At 38.7% G+C, this 21,025-nt stretch overlaps 2 protein-coding genes across 7 annotated transcripts in view; one reads left to right on the top strand and one right to left on the bottom strand.

The window, feature by feature from the left end:
- Positions 1–21,025, top strand: part of RSRC1 (arginine and serine rich coiled-coil 1) — a 365,711-nt gene that overhangs the window by 266,556 nt on the left and 78,130 nt on the right. The window lies entirely within an intron of this gene.
- Positions 12,974–14,640, bottom strand: LOC103111729 (26S proteasome non-ATPase regulatory subunit 12-like). Its single transcript, XM_060197596.1, has one exon. The coding sequence runs from the start codon at positions 14,626–14,628 to the stop codon at positions 13,258–13,260; it is 1,371 nt and encodes a 456-aa protein (XP_060053579.1). The 5' UTR covers positions 14,629–14,640; the 3' UTR covers positions 12,974–13,257.

Here is a 21,025-nt window from a genome sequence, read left to right as displayed (position 1 = left end):
TATTTTAAGCAAAGTGATGAAAATAAGCATTAAGTGATGAGAAAGGCAGTCTTAATATAGTAGGCAGTAACCAGGACGTAAGAGGGTCTTTGGGGAGGTTCGCCCTGATGCCATCATCGAGTTTTATCTGTCTGTTTTTACCTTTGCTTCCCAGAAGCCATTGTCCCTTCTTGGTATACTTTCCCCCCCTTAAAGATCTATGACTAGAATGTTAATCTTTGTGATAACACTGACAATACTATCTGTAGTGTCTTCCTCCAGAGAAGTTTGTTTAATATTTAACTCATTTTGAATCAGGAGTAGCTTTCATAGTTTTGCAGAGCTGACAACTCTCAGTGATGATTTTAAATTAACAGTTTTTCACGTTACACTTTCTAGATTTGTTGCCATTAACTATAAAATACAATTTAGTCTAAGGTATTACATGTCACATATGTCATAACATCAGGCATATTCTTCACATCATTTGTAGTAGTGACTGCAGCCTTAGTCTTAGGAACAAAGTAAAAGGATTTTCACAGAAACTGTGTGCACACAAAAACATACATATGCATAGTGAGAGAATTTGTGCATACACAGTAAAGGTTACTTACAAGAAGAAAATAGAACCTGGATAATAGCCACATGTTGTTTCATAAATTAATAACTTTTGAGGCTGTTATATGCCTTCATTCTCACAGGTTCTATTTAATCTTCTATATTAGCAGCAGAGAAAAAAATTGCACAAAAATATGTAGCAGTTTAATTCAGTATTAAAATTGATGAGCCAAGAACATAGTATATGACATACATAATGATGTGTTTGTTTACTATTAAATAGGTTTTAGATAAATTAGCTTATTTAAAACTGGAACCATACATATTTCCCTGTGTTAAAATACCACTGTAATTATTAGTCATCAGTATTCATATTGTTTAGTAGAATTAATCTCAGCTTGAAATTTTGCAATTATATAAAGCTTGAATCTTCAAGTTAACTGTGGAGAAAGTTTAAAGGAGACATTTTAATGTTTTCCAAAGGTCTTTCAAGGAGCTCAGTGCAGGTAAAATTATGTAAATTCCAGGTTGTTAGCTGTAGCACAATGCTTCTCGGGTTTTCCTCACGTCATGACATAAAAGCAATTACTTTTAGTTGGCACACTGTGATAAACTTTGAGGCTTTTGTTGTCTAGAGGCCACTAGCTGAGGAATCCAACACCTCAGACCCTGCCTAGAAAGATTTCGTAGTAGGTTTTTTAGTCCATCTGTAACATACTGAGGGCCAGTGATTGAGAAGCACTGGATGTATTTCAAGCATACTACATTTGTAAAACCTTGATTTAAAAAAAAATTGAAATTTGAATCTAATTGAGAGATGTTTTAAATTTACCCTACCCAGAAAGAAAACAAATGCTCTTCTACATATAGTTTCTGCTTACATGAGTTAATAAACCTAATCATATTTTCTACTTAATGTTGACTCTAGTATCTATTAAGATTATTCAGATTTTAATCTTTGGTTTCACCCAATTAAAATAAGATATTAATTTAATCTTTATTCTTCAAAAACTGTTTAATGACATACTGTTGGCAAAATATAGTTAGTTATAAGTTTCCCCGGAAATGCCAAAGGAATATTTTAAAAAATGAATAGTATCTAATTCTGTTAGCTGCCTGTTTGGAAGCTGCAACTCAGACCACAGATAAGATCAATTATAAGCCAGAACTAGAATCCAGTTCTTGATTCCTACCTCATTCCTTTTCAGCTCTATGATATTTAAAAAGCTTAATATCAGAACTTCTAACTTGTTATATATTATAAAACTCACATGCTATAAAACTCACATGCTATATATACATGCTATATTCTAAATTAAAAATAATTTACTAGTAATTTTCACTTCTCAATCGATACTGTTTGTAAGTTTTTAGTGAAGTCTTGTCATTTTACTTCATTGTTTGTGTAGACCCAGTCCTAAGAGTTCAAGGTAACCAGAGGAAAAATAAATCATTCGTTGTGTTAAAATTTCCTTTGCACCCCCACTCCCCGCCTGCAGGGGGGACATTTCATGAATGGTGAAGCAAGTCTGCAGGTGTCTTATCTTTTTCTTTCCCTCATTATCTCCTCTTCCCTCTCAATTTCTCTGTCCAATCTAATAATATATAAAGAATTTTTTTCTTTGTGCCATAAATAATACAAGAATTACATTCTTATGTAAGTAAATAAAAAAAATACCACAGTTTTAGGTGTGAATTCTACAAACATCAATGTTGAAAACTTTGTCCTATTTTACATTCCAACAGTGGAAGCAGTAAGATAAATTATTCTTATTGCGCCACCTAGTGAAACTGAGCTGTTATATTCCAGTATATTGAATTCACAGTAAATTCCTTTTTATATAATTCCAATAGGAAATTCACAGCAGAGAATTCAAAGTTCTAATCCAAAAAAATTATCAGTTGTATTTATTTATTTTTTAAATTTTATTTATAAAAAGGAAACACTGACAAAACCATAGGATAAGAGGTACAACTCCACATAATTCCCACCACCAGAAATCCATAGCCCATCCCCCATTCCCTCCTCTGATAGCTTTCTTATTCTTTAACCCTCTGGGAGTATGGACCCAAGGCCATTGTGGGAGGCAGAAGGTGGAAGGTCTGGCTTCTGTAATTGCTTCCCCACTGAACATGGGTGTTGACAGATCGATCTATACCCCCAGCCTATCTCTCTCTTTCCCTAGTGGGAAAGGGTTCTAGGGAATCGGAGCTCCAGGACACATTGGTAGGGTCATCTGTCCAGGGAGATATGGTTGGCATCATGCTAGCATCTGGAACCTGGTGGCTGAAAAGAGAGTTTACATATAAAGCCAAATAAGTTGTTGGCTAATCATGAACCTAAAGGCTAGAGTAGTGCAGATGAAGAGTTGAAGAGTTGAGGGGGGTCTCCGTTCTGTAGATAGCTAGTAGGCATATTTTAATTATATTCCAAAGGGCTATACTATTTTTTTTCCCCTGAGCCTGAAATCTAATATGCAGGTGGATCCAAGTTATTGTCTGGGAAGATGATGTCATGGCTGGAAAAAGGACCAGAAAGCTGGATCAGGGAAGAGAGTAGCTCCCAGATATGGGAAAGGTGTATAAATATCGTTGACTGTAAACCCCATCGATTTGATTTGGTCTGGGGCCCATATTCAGCTTAGGAGCCTATGTGACCTCTGCATCCCTGTAGATCTGAGCTCACATTCTGTGGTCATGAGTAGGAACATTCCATACTGCCCCAATATCAGCACCCATCTTCTTCAGGTGTAACCATTGTTGATCCAAGTTGAGAGCAAGGATCTATGGGGGCCCACAAAGGGGTCTATTTTGTTGTTCCTGATAGAGATGACCAGTAATAATGGAGAGAGGGATTTATTCGAGGCCTAGGCCCATCATGTCTGTTTGGGAATCTCAGGATTCCCCAAATAGGGCCCCAGCTGATGAGGTGGAGTATTTATTCATTTTAAAGGCATTACATGGAACCCTAAGATTTTACAGAATGAAAATATATCAAAAGTAGATGGGATAAAATCAGACTGATGATTTAGTATAAAACAAAATATCTGGACTTATTTAACACATTTATCTTTGCATGATAGAGCATATTGGTGTTTTCTTATTGAAGTTATGTAATTGAAGTAATGACTCATTATCATAAGTCAAAAACATTTGGAATTGTGCTAGAAAAGTAACATATCTGTTTGTACAACAGAATTCTATACCTGAGATGCCAGAAGTTCCAGGTTCAATCCCCTGCACCATTATAAGCCAGAACTGAGCAGTGTGCTGGTAGCAAATCTAGAAAGGAGGCAAAGACGGAGTAGAGAAAGATTGACACTTGCAGACCTGCTTCACTGCTTGTGAAGCGACCCCTCCCCTCCACCCGCAGGTAGGGAGCTGGGGGGTCAAACCAGGATTCTTGTGTCGGTCCTTGTGCTTCGTGCCATGTGCACTTAACCCACAGCGTTATCCGCCCGGCTCCGCAAAAATAAAATTGTAAAGTATTATATTTGTATTTTCAGGTGTTTGCAATGAAAACAGTTGCATGATCTTACTTTGCTTTTTATTTTGTCTTTTTAACAGTATATAAACATTAAGCTCCTATCATGTTAATTTTAACAATATTGTTAAATTCCAAGGCCATATTTTCAAAATGCTCATACAAGGTAGAAGGAGAGGATTATTGTCAGTTTTGAGATAATAGTATTTGCCAATGTAAAAATCAAAAGTAGAAATAATCATCCAAGTGACAAAAAATTTGTTCCCTATATATCTGAGTTACTGTGTATCAATCAGTAAGCATTAGAACCTTCGGTAGATGTAACTCTAATTCTGATTATTTTTTTAATTTGATTAGACATTTGGTTGCTGTGAAAAGTCTAGGATTGGTAGCTCTCAAATTTGCTGTACAGGAAAACGTCTTAGTATCCATGCTCCTCAACCTAAATTTGAATCATACCTCAGCGAGTTCTTACTCAGAAGCTTTCATGTCCCTAGTAACCTATGTGTTGTTTACTCATGTGTGTAGAGATTTATATAAACATATCAATTTTATTTAATCAGGAAATCAGAAGCTTTCAGGAGTTGTATCATATTTTATATTTGTAATACTTATATTCATATGACTAAAATGTAATGTGCTAATTAATGTAATTTTTGATACAGAACAATTTTCAGGATATTTTTGTCAGATGTTTATAAAACTTTTAAATAATATGAGCACAAATATTTTAATACATGGCCAAGAAACTCTTCATTTTGTATGTCGATTTTCAGTTTAGTTTAATAAATTGTCATTTAGGAGCAAATAGACCATGTCTGATCCTACAGTAAAGAAACTAAAATCAGTCAGATGCTTGACCTAAAGAAATGATCAGTGTCATGAGAAAGAAAGACTAGACAAGAGAAATTAATATAAGATTCTTAGACTTAACAGGAGGAGTTAAAATTGGGGCAGCAGCCAACAGGTTGCTAAGGAGATTACCAAATCATCAAACAGTTCACATTTTATATTGCTGCATGTATAGGACCAGCTATCTTGCTCACTTGGCTGGTGCACCTGCTTTACCTTGCACACCAACTATGTTTTTTTTTTTTTACTTAAGAAAGGATTAATTAACAAAACCATAGGGTAGGAGGGGTACAATTCCATACAATTCCCACCACCCAATCTCCATTTCCCACCCCCTCCCCTGATAGCTTTCCCATTCTCTATCCCTCTGGGAGTATGGACCCAGGGTCATTGTGGGTTGCAGAAGGTAGAAGGTCTGGCTTCTGTAATTGCTTCCCCGCTGAACATGGGCGTTGACTGGTCGGTCCATACTCCCAGTCTGCCTCTCTCTTTCCCTAGTAGGGTGGGTCTCTGGGGAAGCTGAGCTCCAGGACATATTGGTGGGGTCTTCAGTCTAGGGAAGCCTGGCCGGCATCCTGATGACATCTGGAACCTGGTGACTGAAAAGAGAGTTAACATACGAAGCCAAACAAATTGTTGAGCAATCATGGACCCAAAGCTTGGAATAGTGGAGAGGAAATGTTAGGGGGGTACTCACTGGAAACTCTAGTGCACTTCTGCTTTCAGGCATATATTTTGCAGTAGTTTACGGATACGTGTGAACATATGCTCTCTCTCACAGAAACTGTTGTATATCTAGGTTTTGGGACTTTGTTAGAAAGTGAACCACCTGAGATGAAATTAGAGTATACTATGAAAGGAAAGGTCTCACCCGAGTAATGAAGTTGAAGAGTTGTCATTCCACACATGAAGTCTCTGGACACAGTCTGAAGTGAAGCATGTTGAGGTGGCAATCGTTGTGTTGGTTAGGTTGTGATCGGCAGATGCAATATTATTTGATATGGATTGGGAGAGGCATACAGGAAAGTGGGCCCTATCCAAGGGTTCCAGGACTGGGGGAAGTAGAGGCTCTATAGTGGAAATGTGAGGTTCCTGCTGTCTTAGGGTTCAAAAAGACAATCGATAGTTAATGTTATCATCACATTATTTGGTAATTAGGTTAACTTTGAAAAGTCCTTTTGTTAGGGTTTGCTGTTCAGTACCAACTATGTTTAAGACCTCCTGCCACTTTACTGGAGAAAGCATCTGTGCTGCTTCTCTCCCTGTTTCTCTGTCATTGTCTTTATCTGTAAAAAAATTAAGTAAGTCAGTTTGGAACTGTGAAGCCCTGGGGACAATAACAACAGCAACAACAAAAGGCAATGCTATAAATAAAGGTAGAGCAAACGGGACATACACAACTAAATTAGTAAGTAAGGCAACATATGCAGGTAACCTGTGTACTCTACCAATTGTGCCACTACCGGGCCCAAGGCAGCAGATACAGGAATAGATATATGCTTTATTTTTCTCTCTGTCAGTTTGAAGTAGTCTATACAGCTTCCCAGGAATATCACAGAAACCACAACACATACACTGAGTTTGCATTTCTCTAAATGAAACTTAACAGTGAGGAAAGGAATGACTACTAAAAATTGATAATTAGGTTAAACCCTATCATAGCATAAACAGTACAGACCATTTCCTTTTTAGTACTATTTACTATATGTAAATATTGATTTCTATTAAATATATAGGTACTATTTACAAATAATCATTCCTATATGATCCTTTCTTAAAATATATGCTTTTCTAAGTGTTTAACATATATAAACTCATCTAAAACCTAGGACTTGTGAGAGAGCAACTATTATCAGTACTATTTTCAGCAAAAGTGACTAAGAAAGAAGTTAAAATTTTTGCCTTAGTTCTAGTAATGGGTGGAATAAGGATTCAAACTTAACCAGTATAGCTTCAGAATCCATTTCCTTAATCTCTGTCTTAATTATAACTATTTCCTTAACAGGCATATAGAAGATATCATGTTATAATAAACTTGTTGAGTTCTTTTACATATAAAAATCTTTGGAACAGGCATTTGATACAGTATATTATTATGCCAGATTCCCAGGATTGTGTGATATGTGAAACCAACATCAGATAAATAGTCAATTTTTGAAGTGTTTTCCACTATTTTTTTACTGTAACTTTTTTTTTTAATTTTTTATTTATAAAAAGGAAACAGTGACTAAACCATGGGATAAGAAGGGTACAACTCCACACAATTCCCACCACCAGAACTCCGTATCCCATCCCCTCTCTTGATAGCACTCCTATTCTTTATCCCTCTGGGAGTATGGACCCAAGGTCATTGTGGGTTGCAGAAGGTGGGAGGTCTGGCTTCTGTAATTGCTTCCCAGCTGAACATGGGCATTGACAGGTCGATCCATACTCCCAGCCTGTCTCTCTCTTTCCCTAGTGGGGAAAGGCTCTGGGGAAGCAGAGCTCCAGGACACATTGGTGGGGTTATCTGTCCAGGGAGTTCTGGTCAGCATCATGCTAGCATCTGGAATCTGGTTGTTGTCCACTTTTTTATCTAATTTTCCTGCCTGTTTTCTTTTTTATGGCACTGGGGGGGGGGGTGTTTCTTGCTGCTACACAATTCCACTGCTCCTAAGCTGATTGTCTTCACTGTTTAAATTTCAGAAACAGAGGAAGAGGCAGAGAGACATCTCCCATTGCTTGTAGTTCAGACAAGTTGGGTTTGAACCTGGAACTTAGCACATAGTAAAGCATGGACCCTACCACGTAAAATATCTCTGGGCCATGATTTTTTTGTTTTTGTTTTGAAAACAGATTTATGAAATTTGAAGCAAACATTCTTTGGCACTGAATTGAGTTTTGAAAATGTAAAGATAAATAAGAGACCCTGAGAGCTCACTAGGAAGAAAGGGTGTCTGCATTACCATGTGCTTTACCCCAAGCAACATATGGAAGGTCTTGGGGTGTTTCCCCCTCCCTGTCTCTCTGTCTAAATGGAGGGAGGAAGTAGCCTAGAGTGGTGTGCATAAGCACAAAGCCCCAGCCCACCATAAAAGGGGAAAAAGAATAAATCATACTGTATTAAGCAAATGATTATAGAAAAAGAACACAACTACAATTATTTATTAAGATTTTGTCTGTTTTTCATAAGAGAAAAGACCAGAATGCTATTCAACTCTGGCATATGATGATGCCTTAAATAGAGAAGGTGATCTCTGAGGCTTCAAGCATGAAAGTTGAGTGCACTATCTCCCTGATATGTTAGCAAATTATTAGTTCTAGTATATTATATTTGTTTATTTGTTTTGCATAGAGAACTGCATTTTTATTTTCCTGAATACAGGAATTTCAGCAAATATGTTTAAAATATTTATTTTAGGGGCCAGGTGATGACACATCTGTTTGAGTGCACGTTACAATGTGCAAGGGCCTGAGTTCAAACCCCCCATCCTCAACTGGAGAGCTTTGCAAGTGGTGAAGCAGTGTTTTAGGTGATTCTCTGTCTCTCTCCCTTTCTATCACCCCCTCTCGATTTCTGTCTGTCTCTATTCAATAAATAAAGATAATAAAAATTTTTTAAATAAAATATATTTATTTTGTTGTATCTAGAAATAACAAATACATTTCACCATCAAAACAATGTAAAAGTTGCTGAAAACCTATATATTTTTAGTGTTTTATTAATGAAGTACTTGGGTTTGCTACTAAAAATTTGTCTGTAATAGAAATGTTTTTGAAATGTCTTGCATAGATTTTCTTATGATTTCTAATTCAGGAGATTTCTAGCTTATTTGTCTCCATGATCATCATCAGTATTATTTGTATTCAGTTGTTTCTTTGGGGGACTGAGTTCAGTTTGCCTGAACATTGTTGTAAATAGTAACTATGACTTTTAAGGGACCCCTTATCTATACAACTCTAAGGCGATCCTAACTGCTGTAGTTTGGACCACCTATCTTGTGAGAGAACAGAGCTTCTTCCTCAGTAATAAGCAGATGAAAGATCATGACTGGGTCCAGATTACCCTGGAGAGTAAATGCAGCAGCTCCATTATATCCCTAATTTCTAGTTGTAGGGAAGTGGAGATCTCAGGAACTGCTCCAAAACCAGGTCACACACCCAGGATGCTGCAGTTTGTCATCCAACAAGACCTGCGTTATTAATTTTTAATTGTATTTGCAGAATTCTTTAGCACAGTAGGAACATCCCAATTAATGGTGCAGTGATACAACTCCTCTGTCAGAAGATATGTAAAAAGAGCATTTAAAACGTATTTTTAACACGACTAAGTCAAGACATGGCATAAAGTTCCTTTGGGGAAAATTTGTGGCTTCTGCCGTGGAAGTCTGCATTTTATCAGAGGTGTTAGCATTTTTAGTGTGGAGATGTATGTATTAAAGTTCAGAAATCCAACTATTGGCCTCAGACTTAAATGATGAGTCTCTCAAGTTGAGGCAACAAAATCATGGTATGCACTTAATATTTAATATTCCTGAAAGAAAACAGTCAACTGAGAAGTATTTATTAATAGCACAACAGTTTTTCAAAAAAAAATCATTTGCTATCATACTTACTTTACAATGGCACTTTATTCATGACTCTTCTGATTTAATTATTGGAATTTAACTGTAAAGCCAATATGATAGATATTCTTTATTTAGGAGTACTAGTGAAAGTAGAATTTCATACAGCTTATAAAAAGTTATTATAAAGTAATTATAAAAAAGATCTAACAGACCTGTTATAATTTTTTATTCATTAACTGGATATGTAGTGACCTTGAGCAAATTAATCAGCTTTTGAGACTTTCTGAGGATGATTTGACATAGACACATCTTAAAATATGAAGCCAATGACAGAAACATAGTAGGTCTATGTAAGCATTTGCTCCTTTGCAGGAATTAAATGATATGACTATTTTTTTAAGATTTTAAAGAGATACCTTAAAATGTACTCTTACCTTTAAGAGTAAATTAAAAGTTAGGAAAAGAGGTATGGCATAATCTCTTCATATAGTAAAACTATTTTGTTTCCTTGATTTCTGACATATAAAATTAAGCATTGCAAATTCTGGAATTTGGCTTTTATTTTTAAAAGGGTTACTTACCTCTTAGCTACACTTTTAAAGTACATGTCTATAGGGAATTTAAAGTCACTGAGAAAAATAAGCATTACACATCACTTAGCGGGGTCTAGGATGTGATTCCTTTCAAGGAGAATAATTCCCTAACTCCAAACCCCAGAGTTTAAAATGCTGAAACATCTTTCTTGGAGTGGTAGCCAACAGACTTCAAACTGACATGAGGTTGATGGATGTGGATAGAATGATGAAGTTGTTTTTATTTTCCATATCAGCATCCTGTAGAAAAGGGGTGGGGGATCTTGTACTGCATTTCTTTGAGAGACTAGACATCACAGCAATTCTGTATCTCCATGCTGTTATTGGATTGTTATTATTTTTTCAGTGTGTTGTTAGATTTTAGTAAATGATATTCTATTAACTGTGTCTAAGCTGTTCACATGAATAAGGAATGGGAAAGTGGGTGAACACCAGGCATCAGCATACTCAGTAGAGAAATGGTCAGAAGAACCTAGGACTTATACCAATGGGAGGGGGAAAAAAATTACAGACCCACTTTTCCATCTTCATTTTTTTTCTTCTTTCTTCTAGAGCACTGTTCAGTTGTTGGTACAGGGCAATGACCCTTGAACTTTGGAACCTCAGGCATTAAAGTCATGCTGTCCTCCCCCCATTAATTCTGCAGTTATAATTAGATATGTTTGTTTCCTTTCTTTCCATTGTGATGCTCATGGATTCTGAAACTGGAGGGAAGAAATATCTATTCCATTCATGAACATGAGATGGTGTACATATATTTGATTAGACTTACATAGCTGTTAGGCATACATAGTGTTTCATTCAGTAATGTAATTGGCCCTCAAAGCTCTCCTAATGAATGGCAGGGAAATTTTTCCAGAATAAAAGAGTAACAGAATAAAAAGAATGGCCACATAAATTTTTTTTAAAATCTCTGTTAGTCTGAGAAATTTTAAATCCAACAATCCAGCTAGAAGGTCTAACAATTAAGAAATGGGGCCAGGGGCCAGGCGGTGGAGTACCTGGTTAAGTGCACACATTACAATGCCCAAGGAGCCAGGTTTAAGCCCCTAGTCCCCACCTGCAGGGGGAAAGCTTCACAAGTGGTCAAACAGAACTGCAGGTATCCTTCTGTCATCTCTATCTCCCCCTCCCAATTTCTCTCTTTCTCTATACAATAATTAATTAACTAGTTAATTAAATAATTAATTTTTTTTTTATTTAAGAAAGGATTAGTGAACAAAAGCATAAGGTAGGAGGGGTACAACTCCACACAGTTCCCAACACCCAATCCCCATAACCCACCCACTCCCCTGATAGCTTTCCCATTCTCTATCCCTCTGGGAGCATGGACCCAGGGTCATTGAGGGTTGCAGAAGGTAGAAGGTCTGGCTTCTGTAATTGCTTCCCCGCTGAACATGGGCGTTGACTGGTCGGTCCATACCCCCAGTCTGCCTCTCTCTTTCCCTAGTAGGGTGTGACTCTGGGGAAGCTGAGCTCCAGGACACATTGGTGGGGTCTTCAATCCAGGGAAGCCTAGCCAGCATCCTGGTGGCATCTGGAACCTGGTGATTGAAAAGAGAGTTAACATATGAAGCCAAACAATTTGTTGAGCAATCATGGATCCCAAGCTTGGAATAGTGGAGAGGAAGTGTTAGGGAGGTACTCACTGCAAACTCTAGTGTAGTCCTGCTTTCAGGTATATATTTTGCAGTAGTTTATGGATACGTGTGCACATAAGCTCTCTCTCACAGAAACTGGTGTATATCTAGGTTATGGGACTTTGTTAGAAAGTGAACTACCTGAGATGAAATTAGAGTGTACTATTAAAGGAAAGGTCTCACCCGAGTAATGAAGCTGAAGGGTTGTCATTCCACACGTGAAGTCTCTGGATACATTCTGAGGTGAAGCATGTTGAGGTAGCAATCGTTGCTTTGGTTAGGTTGTGATCGGCAGATGCAATGTTATTTGGTTTGGATTGGGAGATGCATACGGGAAAGTGGGCCCTATCCAAGGGTTCCAGGACTGGGGGAAGTAGGGGCTCTATAGTGAAGATGTGAGGTTCCTGCTGTCTTAGGGTTCAAACAGAACTGCAGGTATCCTTCTGTCATCTCTATCTCCCCCCCCCCAATTTCTCTCTTTCTCTATACAATAATTAACTAGTTAATTAAATAATTAATTTTTAAAAAAAGAAAAAAAAAGAAATGGGGCCAGGAGATGGCTCACAGGTAAAGCGCACTTTACCATGAATGAAGGCTCAGGTTTGAGCCCCCAGCCACCAATGGTAACATCATGCAAAGGAGAAGTTTCATGAGCAGTGAAGTAATGTTGTGAAATCTCTCCTCTTTGTCTCACTCTTCTTCTCTGCATTTCCCCCTCTATCTGTGGGAGAAAAAAAAAAAAAAGGTTCACTGGAAGCAGTGGAATTGTGCAGGCAATGAAACCCTAATGGAAAGGAAAAAAAAAATCAAGAAAAAGTCCATAATTCATAACACAAGATACAATAGTAAAGGGAAATGGTTTGACTGTGGAAACCATTAGGACATATTAAGAAATGAATTTTATGTAAAAGGAAAAAAACCCAAATAATTCAATATGTTCTAAATATCTTACTCTCACATTAGTGCTAAAATGTAGGAAAGGATTAAGATACCATATCATTTTGTAGTTTTCCATTTGTCATTCTCATTGAATGTATGAAGTCTTTCAACATCTCCTCCATTTGTCACTATTATTATTTTAACACTGTGCAAAAAATAAGTATGATCTTGTGTTACATATTTCTTGAAGCATGGAATACTACAAAATCATTTCTAGACTTTAGAATAACCATGGTTTTGGAAGTAATAGTTCATGTCCATTAATACCCAAATGGAAGTTTGAGGTTTAATTTGTTTTTTTTTGTTGTTTTTTTTTTAAACATGCAAACACTCCTTTTTATTATTATGGTTGTTAGCTGAATGAAAACAAGGACTAACAGAAAGGTTTCAAATGATAAAAAATGTATTTGGGTAAGCTGGGACACACTAACGACTCAGATAACAGGAATGTGTCATATTTTTTGAAATCAACTGAAAATGCAGGTAACGATCAAATCATGGGGCTGAAAGGTCAAAGGGGCATCTCAAACTTAGTCACTATCTTCTAAATGTTAAGTAAGAAGCTGAGAATAGGAAAAAACAAAACAATCAAAGCCCAGACACAGACACCATTCAAAGTCTCTCCCAATTTTAACTCTTGTAAAAGCACCGAAGGCCCGAAGCCCTCACTGCAGATTATGTATCATCTCCTCTTTGGCTATGAGGTGTGTACTTTTGTTGACCAGAGACATCAAGGAGTTCAGTTTCTGAGACCAGTCATTTAATAAATTATTAGGGTCCTTAGGTCTCTGGAAGTTGATGACTCCTGCCAACCTGTCCACTTTAGCAAAGATGGTCTTGTTAACCACTAGATTTGACAGGAAAGCTTCTGATTCGTCAACAGACAGGTCCAGAAGTTGAGCCATTCTCTTCATTGTTATCCTGGTATAATACTTGACCATTATCCTGATATTATGTTCAATGACTCTGTTCTTCAAGTCTTGCCACCTTTTTTCGCCATCCTCTGTATAACCAAAGACATCAGTTGCAGGACTCTCTAGTGAACCTTTCCTTAATTCCATTCCGTAGTCTTCAATAAGAGTGGACCAGCGCATCAACTCCACTGTGGTAAAAAGTTTTAAGAGATCTTTGTATTTAGGAATTTCTTCTAATTTCTTGTCACTACTAATTCGGCAAACCAAATCTGACTGTTCATTGTCAAAAGGAGCCAAGATAACATAGAGGACAACACTTCTCAGAGCCTGCTGCCAGTTTTCGCTTTCTGCCTGTATACAGGGAGTGTCATATATTGCTCTGTAGTGCTTACAAATAGACAAATAGGACCCCTCATGTTGATCTAACTGAATCATTAAATTGTAGTATTTCAATTTTAATTTCTCTGTGTTTTCTTCCTGGAAAAACTTGGTGTTGACTTTCTTGCTGATGATCTGCGTGCAGATGTGATCCTTCACAGCTAGGCAGAGCCACATCTGCTCCAGAATAAACTCCACTCGCTCCTTCTTTTCCATCGACCCATAGGTTTCCACCTGTAACTCTTGTAAAATTGAAGCCGCCTCTTTGACGTCACCATTTTGCTCTTTTATAGTTGCCAACGTTTTAGTCAGTCGAGCACGCTCAATTTCAACATAAATCTTTCCTTCTATAACCATCCGCAGAGTATCAATTAAACGAAGTTTGACTGCAAGGTCTGTGATTTCCTCAACGTAAACGCAGCACTGTTGAACCATTTTTGCAACAGCCTGCTTTAACTGACTCCGTCTTTTTGACAGAAGCATGATATTTTCACTAAGCAGATCCCAGTCTTTAGCTTCATAGCACATCTTCACCACCGCAACTAAGATGCAGGCTGTGGACACCATATCAGATGCAGTACGGGTCTGTTTTTCCAAGGAGAGAAGTGTCTCAATGACTTCTTGAAGTCTTCCTTCCTTGGCCGGCTTCTCGCACTCGGGCAGCCGCTGGTCCACCGTGGCACTGTAGTCCACCTCCATCTTGACGATGCGCCCATCGGCCCGCTCCGAGCCGCCGTCCGCCATGATCGCCGCCGCCCCGTCTCCCCCCGACTCGGCCACGGCTCGGCCGCCACACCGGAAACAGCCCGCAGGAGCCTAATTTGTTTTTTTAATGATGAACTGTCTTTATACTTATTATGATATAACTTAGGAGAAAAGTTTAAATCATTTGGCAGAAAGCATTAGCAGTAATAATGCTTGCTACCAGATGAGGTGTGATTTGAAAACAGATTCAGCATTTACACTTTTGTTTCTCTTCCAGACTGATACTGTTCCCTTCTTTCCATTAAAATCTTTTAAGGATGCCCTGGTAGGACAAAGCTAAGACCCCACTATCACCTGCTTTGTGTTGCTTTGTGATTTTTTTCCCCCTCTAAGTTAAAATGAAAACTTCCATAATTCTCAACCTATAACTCATTAGAAAATAAAACCTGACACATAGTGGACAATGGCAGTGTCTTTTGTTTAGGCAATTCATACTTCTAGACCTATTCTTGTTCATTACTGCAGTGCTTTTGAGATACGCAGGAATTACTGGAAAATGATACCAGAATACTTTAAATCAGAAGTGCACCTAATGCCGCTATTGATTATCCTACCATTTTAGATGACCTTATTATTCTGGAAAAAAAAAAAGAATGCCGTGAATCAAACTCATGGACCTTATGCTTGAACATCTAATGCTCTATCCACTGGGCTGCAGTGAATTTAAATGAAGTATGCTTATCTAAATTTTCTCTGTAAACATAGACATAGATCCTTATTCTCTGACTTTGGCTAATGTTTGCTTCCAAGTGGATGAGTAGGTAAGAAATAGACTTTAAAAAGCATTAAACTAGAATTCATAGAATCTGTATCTTGGTCACTTCTGACTATTGGTTATATATATATATTTTTTTTTTTTTAACTTTCTTTGGATGCTTTCCTTCCAAGGTGAAATTTACACAGTAATAGCTTATCTAGATAAATGCCCTACTTAAGAATTCCTTGAGAAAATGATTCCTTATTTCTGGTTTCAATATACCGCTCACTCATTTTTTAAACTACAGGACAGCATTTAAACTGAATAAATACAAGTGCAACGGCTGGCATAAGGATCCCGGTTCAAGCCCCCCAACTCCCCACCTGCAGGGGAGTCGCATCACAGGCGGTGAAGCAGGTCTGCAGGTGTCTATCTTTCTCTCTCCTTCTCTGTCTTCCCCTCCTCTCTCCATTTCTCTCTGTCCTATCTAACAACAACAACAACAGCAATAATAACTACAACAATAAAACAAGGGGAACAACAGGGAATAAATAAATATTTTAAAAAACTGAATAAATATGAACTGTTCATGGTAAAGGTAGTACAAGAAAGCATCAAATGTATTTTGATGCTTAATCCAGTAGAGTGCACTCAAGCACAGGGTGGGCTGCACTCATGCACAGGGTGGGCAGTGCCAGATAAGCTACAGCATCCTGATTATAGGTTGTCATATACTGCCTCAGTGCCTAAAATACTTTGCGCAAAAGTACCTATGAAATGCCTCTGCAGTTGAACAGTTTCTTTTTTTATATATTTATTTATTTATTCCCTTTTTTTGTTGCCCTTGTTGTCTTTTTATTGTTATAGTTATTATTGTTGTTATTATTGATGTTGTCATTGTTGGATAGAAATGGAGAGAGAAATGGAGAGAGGAGGGGAAGACAGAGAGGGAAGAGAAAGACAGACACCTGCAGACCTGCTTCACCACCTGTGAAGCGACTCCCCTGCAGGTGGGGAGCCGGGGGCTGGAACCAGGATCCTTACCCCAATCCTTGCACTTTGCGCCACCTGCACTTAACCCACTGCGCTACCGCCCGACTCCCTGAACATTTTCTTAGTGTGAAAAACCCTAAGTAGTAAAGGGAAATATATTATGCATATTTTAAAGTAGAATATACATATTTTTAAGTAAAGGCAACATATATACCTGATGGGGTCCGGGAGAAATCAAGCTTTGCACATTTTAGCTTAGTGCTTCGGTGAGTGACTCTCATCGTTTTTTGATACATTCACATATATACTCATGCACTTTGTTTTGTTTAGTGAGTGACACCATGCAATACATCACTCAGCCTGACATTTTTAATGCAGTGCTAAGGAATGAATTCAGGGCCTTGAACAATACACTTTCTGGTCCAGGTTTCCTTTTTGTTTTTTAATTTTAATTTTTATTTACAAAAAGGAAACACTGACAAAAACCATAGGCTAAGAGGGGTACAACTCCACACAGTTCCCACCTCCAGAACTCTGTATCCCATCCCCTCTCCTGATAGCTTTCCTTTTCTTTAACCCTCTGGGAGTGTGGACCCAGGGTCATTGTGGGATGCAGAGGGTGCAAGGTCTGGCTTCTGTAATTGCTTCCCCGCTGAACATGGGCATTGGCAGGTCAATCCATAGTCCCAGCCCAGCCTGTCTCTCTCTTTCCCTAGTGGGGCAGTGCTCTGGGGAAGCAGAGCTCCAGGACACATTGGTGGGGTGGTCTGCCCAGGGAAGTCTGGTTGCATCATGTTAGCATTTGAAACCTAGTGGCTGAAAAAAGAGTTAGCATATAAAGCCAAACAAATTGTTGACTAATCATGAACCTAAAGGCTGGAATAGTTCAGATGAAGAGTTGGGGGGTCTTTGTTTTGTAGATAGTTAGTAGGCCTATTTTAGTTATATTCCAAAAGGCCCATGATTGTACTAGTTATTTTTTGTTTTTTACATAGAGGAGAGATACCACCTTACCACTCCACCACCCATGAGGGCATCTTGTTTACTTCCCTGACCTCCAGTTTCCTTGTTTGCAAAATTAAGGATAGAGCTGCTTTGAGATTTAAGTGAAATATACACACACATACACAGTCATAAAGTCGTACGTAACTGTTAGATTTGATAATGTTGCTCCTGATGTCCTCGCCACTGGCACTAATGTTGACACATTTGCTGGAGCGTCTAATTCTGTGTAGCTTTCTGAACATGATTGGAACTATGTTTTCCACTAATCGTTACCCCATAGACCATATTCCATTCGTTTTCAGTCTTTTTTAATTTTTTTTTATTTTTCCCCCTTTTGTTACCCTTGTTTATCATTGTTGTTGTTATATTGTTGTTATTGTTGTTGGATAGGACAGAGAGAAATGGAGAGAGGAGGGGAAGACATAATGGAGCAGAGAAAGACAAACACCTGCAGACCTGCTTCACTGCCTGTGAAGCGACTCCCCTACAGGTGGGGAGCTGGGGGGGGGTGGGGGGGGCTCGAACCAGGATCCTTATGCTGATTCTTGTGATTTGCACCACGTACACTTAACCAGCTGCGCTACCACCCAGCCCCCTCATTTTCAGTCTTCTAAGTGTTCCTCAACATTTCAGAGCTTTTATGGTTCAGTGTCAGAAATTAGGCTCCATATAGAAAAGAGCTTCCAAGTGAGGATTATTAAGCTCTGATAGATTTCTTTTCAGACTATGAATGTAGTTCTTTCTACAAGTATCAGATAAATTGGATGCCCTACCGGACTTTTCTGACCTTGACCCCGTCTGCTTTTTCTCAGAGGGCTTATAAAGTAACTTCCCATATAATTTAAAATCTGCTTAAGAAAACAATTGCAATAATCTAAAAGGCCATATTCCTGTGGAGCTTTTGATAAGTTCACTAGAAATGAGAATAATTTGTGATCCATACTTGTAAGTACACATAGTACGTATTTCCAGATTCTCCTCACACACACACTCAGCACCTCTAATACTGCAGCTTCTGATCTTCAGCATTCTTTTTTTTTTTTTTTGGTCGTCGTCGTTATTATTATTGTTGTTATTGCTGTTGTCGTTGTTGGATAGGACAGAGTGAAATCGAGAGAGGAAGGGAAGACAGAAAGGGGGAGAGAAAGACACTTGCCGACCTGCTTCACCACCTGTGAAGCAACCACCCTACAGGTGGGGAGCCAGGGGCTCAAACCGGGATCCTTACTCCGGTCCTTGCACTTAACCCACTGCACCACTGCCAGGCTCCCTGATCTTCATCATTCTAATGAAACAGCCAACAGGGCTCTCTTTTCTCTTTGTTTTGTTTTGTTTGTTTGTTTGTTTGTTTTTTACCAACTCTGGCTTATAGTAGTGCTGGGGATTGAACTTGGAACTTCAGAGCCTCAGGCATGAGTCTCTTTGCATAACCATTATGCTAGCTATCCCCTCCCAAGGCTCTTTTACATAGACTTAGCTTTAAAAAAACAGTTTCCTTTTTCCAGCCATGACATCATCTCCCAAGAAAATAACTAGGATCCACCTGCATATCAGATTTCAGGCTCAAGGGAAAAAAAAAAAAAAACCAAAAAAAAAAACAACCTAGTATAGCCATAGGCCCTTTGGAATTTAACTAAAATCTGCCTACTAGCTATCTACAAAACAGAGGGAATCCCCCCCCCCCCAACTCTTCATCTGCACTACTCCAGCCTTTAGGTCTATGATTAGCCAGTAACTTGTTTGGCTTTATATGCTAACTCTCTTTTCAGCCACCAGGTTCCAAATGCTACCATGATGCCAACCAGACTTCCCTGGACAGAAAACCCCACCAATGTGTCCTGGAGCTCCGATTCCCCAGAGCCCTGTCCCACTAGGAAAAGAGAGTATGGGTCAACCTGTCAACGCCTGTGTTCAGCGGGGAAGCAATTACAGGAAGTAATTTTTTTAAAAAAGACCTGATGGTCAGAAGAGATAGAAATAGAACTAGAGTGCAAGGACCAGCGAAAGGATCCCAGTTAGAGCCCCTGGCTCGCCACCTAGAGGAGTTGCTTCCCACTCTCTGTCTTCCTCTCCTCTCTCCATTTCTTTCTGTCCTATCCAACAACGAATGACATCAACAATAACAATAATAACCACAACAGGGCTACAACAACAAGGGCAACAAAAGGGGGGAAAATGGCCTCCAGGAGCAGTGGATTCATGGTGCAGGCACTGAGCCCTAGCAATAACCCTGGAGACGAAAGAAAAGAAAGAAATAAAGAAAGGAAGGAGGGAGGGAGAGAGGGAGGGAAGGAAGGAAGGAAGGAAGGAAGGAGGGATGAAAGAATGAAAGGAAGGGAGAAGGGAGTAGAACTAGAACTAGAGCTGTGGCAGATACAGGCTTTATATCTTAGAACCTCTTTAGACTGCCTAAGTACACCTCCAAGAACTAAAAGAGAATGTAGCCAAAAAAAACTTGATAAAGAATTTTCAGCAGGCTGGGGAGACAGCATGAAGGTTCTTCAAAGCACTCTAATGCCTATGGCTCTCAGGTCCCTGGTTCAATCCCCAGCACCATCATAAGCCAGATGAGTAGTACTCTGATCTTTTTCTCTGTCTATCTGTATCCCTTATTAATATAAAATTAAAGTAAAAAATATATTTGAAGGGTAGGAGTAGATAGCATAATGGTTATGCAAAGAGACTCTCATGCCTGAGGCTCTCAAGTCCCAGGTTCAATCCGCTGCACCACCATAAACCAGAGCTGAGCAGTGCTCTGGTTAAATATATGTATATGCTAATATGTATGCTATTTTTTTTTCACAGTTAAATTCTTTATTAAGGGAATTTAATAACTGTATGCTATTTTTTTAAAGAAGTTTCAGCTGGGAGAGCATTTAGATAATGAAGTGTTGGGGGAGAAAAAAACCCTACTACTCATTATTGAAACGCCCTCCTAATTCATAGGTAACAGTGAGACAGTTATTGTTCCCTGAGTACTGACTCTTGTTTCCCCATGAGAAGTGTCTGCTTACTATACCCACCACCAATTGAAGTCTTCCTCCACTACTGCGTCCCTAGTAGTTTTTAAAAGAGAGATGAACAGGATAAAACTTATAATACGATTAGATTTAAGCCACCACGGTTTTTAGGGACCATTGCAAAGGCTGTGTAGACAAAATCTAGCAAGAACAAAAGAAGGCATTGAGTTGGCTGAAAGAAGAGTAAATATTGTACATGATTTGTAATGCTTGGATGTATTTATAGTCTGGGGACAGAAATGAGTTCAGCTTAACTTTAAAAAGACTGTGGGACTTGGGCGGTAGTGCAGCTGGTTAAGCACACGTGGCTAGAAGCACAAGGGCCAGCGTAAGGATCCCAGTTCAAGCCCCAGCTCCCCACCTGCAGGGGAATCCCTTCACAGGCGGTGAAGCAGGTCTGCAGGTGTCTATCTTTCTCTCCCCCTCTCTGTCTTCCCCTCCTCTCTCCATTTCTCCATTCCTATCTAACAATGACAATATCAATAACAGCAACAATAATAGCTACAACAACAATAAAATTTTTTAAAAAGACTGTACTCAGAAAGGAAAAGAAGACAGGGCCATAAAAGGGAGAAGGGGGATGGCAAAAAGATAGACAGACAAATAGATATACAAATAATAGCCAACCCATATCTGTGACCTTAAGAAAATCACTATAGTT

The sequence above is a fragment of the Erinaceus europaeus genome, chromosome 9, assembly GCF_950295315.1.
Source record: "Erinaceus europaeus chromosome 9, mEriEur2.1, whole genome shotgun sequence".
Lineage (NCBI taxonomy): Eukaryota > Metazoa > Chordata > Mammalia > Eulipotyphla > Erinaceidae > Erinaceus > Erinaceus europaeus.
Note: the sequence above shows the minus strand (reverse complement) of the source record. Positions and strands in the feature narration are given on the sequence as shown.

Excerpts from the sequence above, each read along its gene's own strand:
- LOC103111729 (XM_060197596.1), bottom strand. The coding sequence starts at position 14,628 with ATGGCGGACGGCGGCTCGGAGCGGGCCGATGGGCGCATCGTCAAGATG.